The 1,722-nt window shown below is 43.1% G+C and overlaps 1 protein-coding gene across 4 annotated transcripts in view; it reads left to right on the top strand.

Moving 5' to 3' along the window:
* LOC101863829 overlaps positions 1 to 1,722 on the top strand; it is a 26,967-nt gene that overhangs the window by 11,965 nt on the left and 13,280 nt on the right. Inside the window, exon 1 of one of the 4 annotated variants that reach the window (XM_005102906.3) lies at positions 849 to 1,428. The exons of the other annotated variants lie outside the window; for them this stretch is intronic. Coding sequence (XP_005102963.1) covers positions 1,424 to 1,428 — 5 coding nt within the window. The 5' untranslated portion in view covers positions 849 to 1,423. Of the gene's footprint in view, positions 1 to 848; positions 1,429 to 1,722 lie in introns of those variants that run through there. 4 annotated transcript variants of the gene reach the window in all.

The raw sequence follows: 1,722 nt of genomic DNA, 5'->3' as shown, positions 1-1,722 counted from the left end.
CTCCAACCTTTCCACCTTCTTTTGATTCCTCGTGTCCAATGCTCTTTTTTCTGTCTTGACCCAAGTTGAATCCTCTGATATTCTAGGGAAATTCTTATGCTTCACCAACCCGCATGCTTGACATCTGATAGCATACGTCTCTTCCTTGACCCCATCCACACGCCTACGCAAGCTCTTACCACTGTTTACTTCAAAACTACTTTAATAAGAAGTGAGTAAGATCCGAGGATGAAGATCTGATTATTCGGTTAAATTCTCGAGATGTGCTCGGTAACTGGTTTATATGATTGTGTAATCTGGAAAATCAATAGGATAGAGGGCAAGGGGAGGGGGGGGGGTATTTTATAAGAGGTTTAGGCTTTAATCTACTAAGCCCAAATTTTACGGGACTTGATAGGGTTGGGGGGGGGGGCGCTCAGAGGAGTTCCTTAAAAGAACATTATCCCCTTTTGTCTTTATTTTTAGTGTCTGTGTCAGGCTGTTTGATTTGCTTAACACGATGCGACAGCAGATATATAGTTAGTACACGAGAAGAAAGTTAAGTTTTAGTAGGTGTTTTATAAACATTTTGTCACAAGAAGCTGTGAACAGCCTATGAAAACCAATACAATGTGTGATTATTTTGGCTGTTTTCGTGAAAACCATTCCCTTCATTACTGCTCGGTTTAAACCGGTTGACTGCAAGCGGGTACACCCAAGATTTCATCAGATTTGTACTGTCGTGTACTGTGTTCCCACGACTGGGTCAACTGCCCACTTTTATTCTGCCTGGCCCATGAAAGAAAGTGTCCGCGTGACATTTTAACCACACACCCGCACCGTCCACTCCACGCCATCGTGGAGGGCGGAAACTACATGTAGGCGCATCTCCTGCTAGTTAGTTCACGAAGGCTTGTCGCTTCCCGAAACTTGGAAAAACTCTTGAGCTGCTGGGGCTACCCCACAGCCACCGATGTTTCTATTTTTGTATACGCCCATTCTCCAGACCAGCTCCAGACCGTGGCCAGAGACCTTGAAAACTACCAAAACAGGCTTATCGCGTCAGTGTACCGCAGCTTTCCCTCCGCACACACGGACTCTCTGTGTTGTCATTCCTGGGCCCGGATTATTTTGTTGTGTGCCGTGAACTGCTTTGTTGTAGGCCTACAAAGGGCCAAGTTGGCTAAGTTAAAAGCTAAAAGAATAAATCACCTGTTGTTCCACAGTTACAGTTACCAGTATCCTAGATCGTTAAGTGCATAGATTGGTATAGTTGTTGATATTGGAGTATTCTGCGGATTTGTTTTCCTACATATTTTGCGGTAGGCTAGGTTTCGGTTCTCTTCACTCTCTCAGCGGAGTTTTTATTTCTTTTTTATTTAGTCCCATTATATTCTGTTCCATTCGCAACTGTAAACAGTATCTGGAAAAAGACAGCCATACAATGAGGTAAGTCTTAACATAGTTATCTATTTATTTATCCCCTTTTTGTGTGGTAAAATAATCAGATCCGCAGCATATCAGCGGGAGGGTGAAGACCATCCAAATTGGAAATAATAGCACATGATTATTATTTGTCAACTTCAGCGTTTCAGTGTTGGTCTGGGATGTATAAACTTTGATCAATCGCAGTGGCCTGCTTTCCTTTCAGTCCTTTCTTTCCTCCTACTTTTGAGCCAAATTTTAATTATCAGTCTTCGAAATGAAATGGCCTGTCCTGTTTGTGTCGTTACACCACCCCCC

Source organism: Aplysia californica, unplaced genomic scaffold (assembly GCF_000002075.1).
Source record: "Aplysia californica isolate F4 #8 unplaced genomic scaffold, AplCal3.0 scaffold00348, whole genome shotgun sequence".
In the NCBI taxonomy this organism is placed as follows: domain Eukaryota; kingdom Metazoa; phylum Mollusca; class Gastropoda; order Aplysiida; family Aplysiidae; genus Aplysia; species Aplysia californica.
Note: the sequence above shows the minus strand (reverse complement) of the source record. Positions and strands in the feature narration are given on the sequence as shown.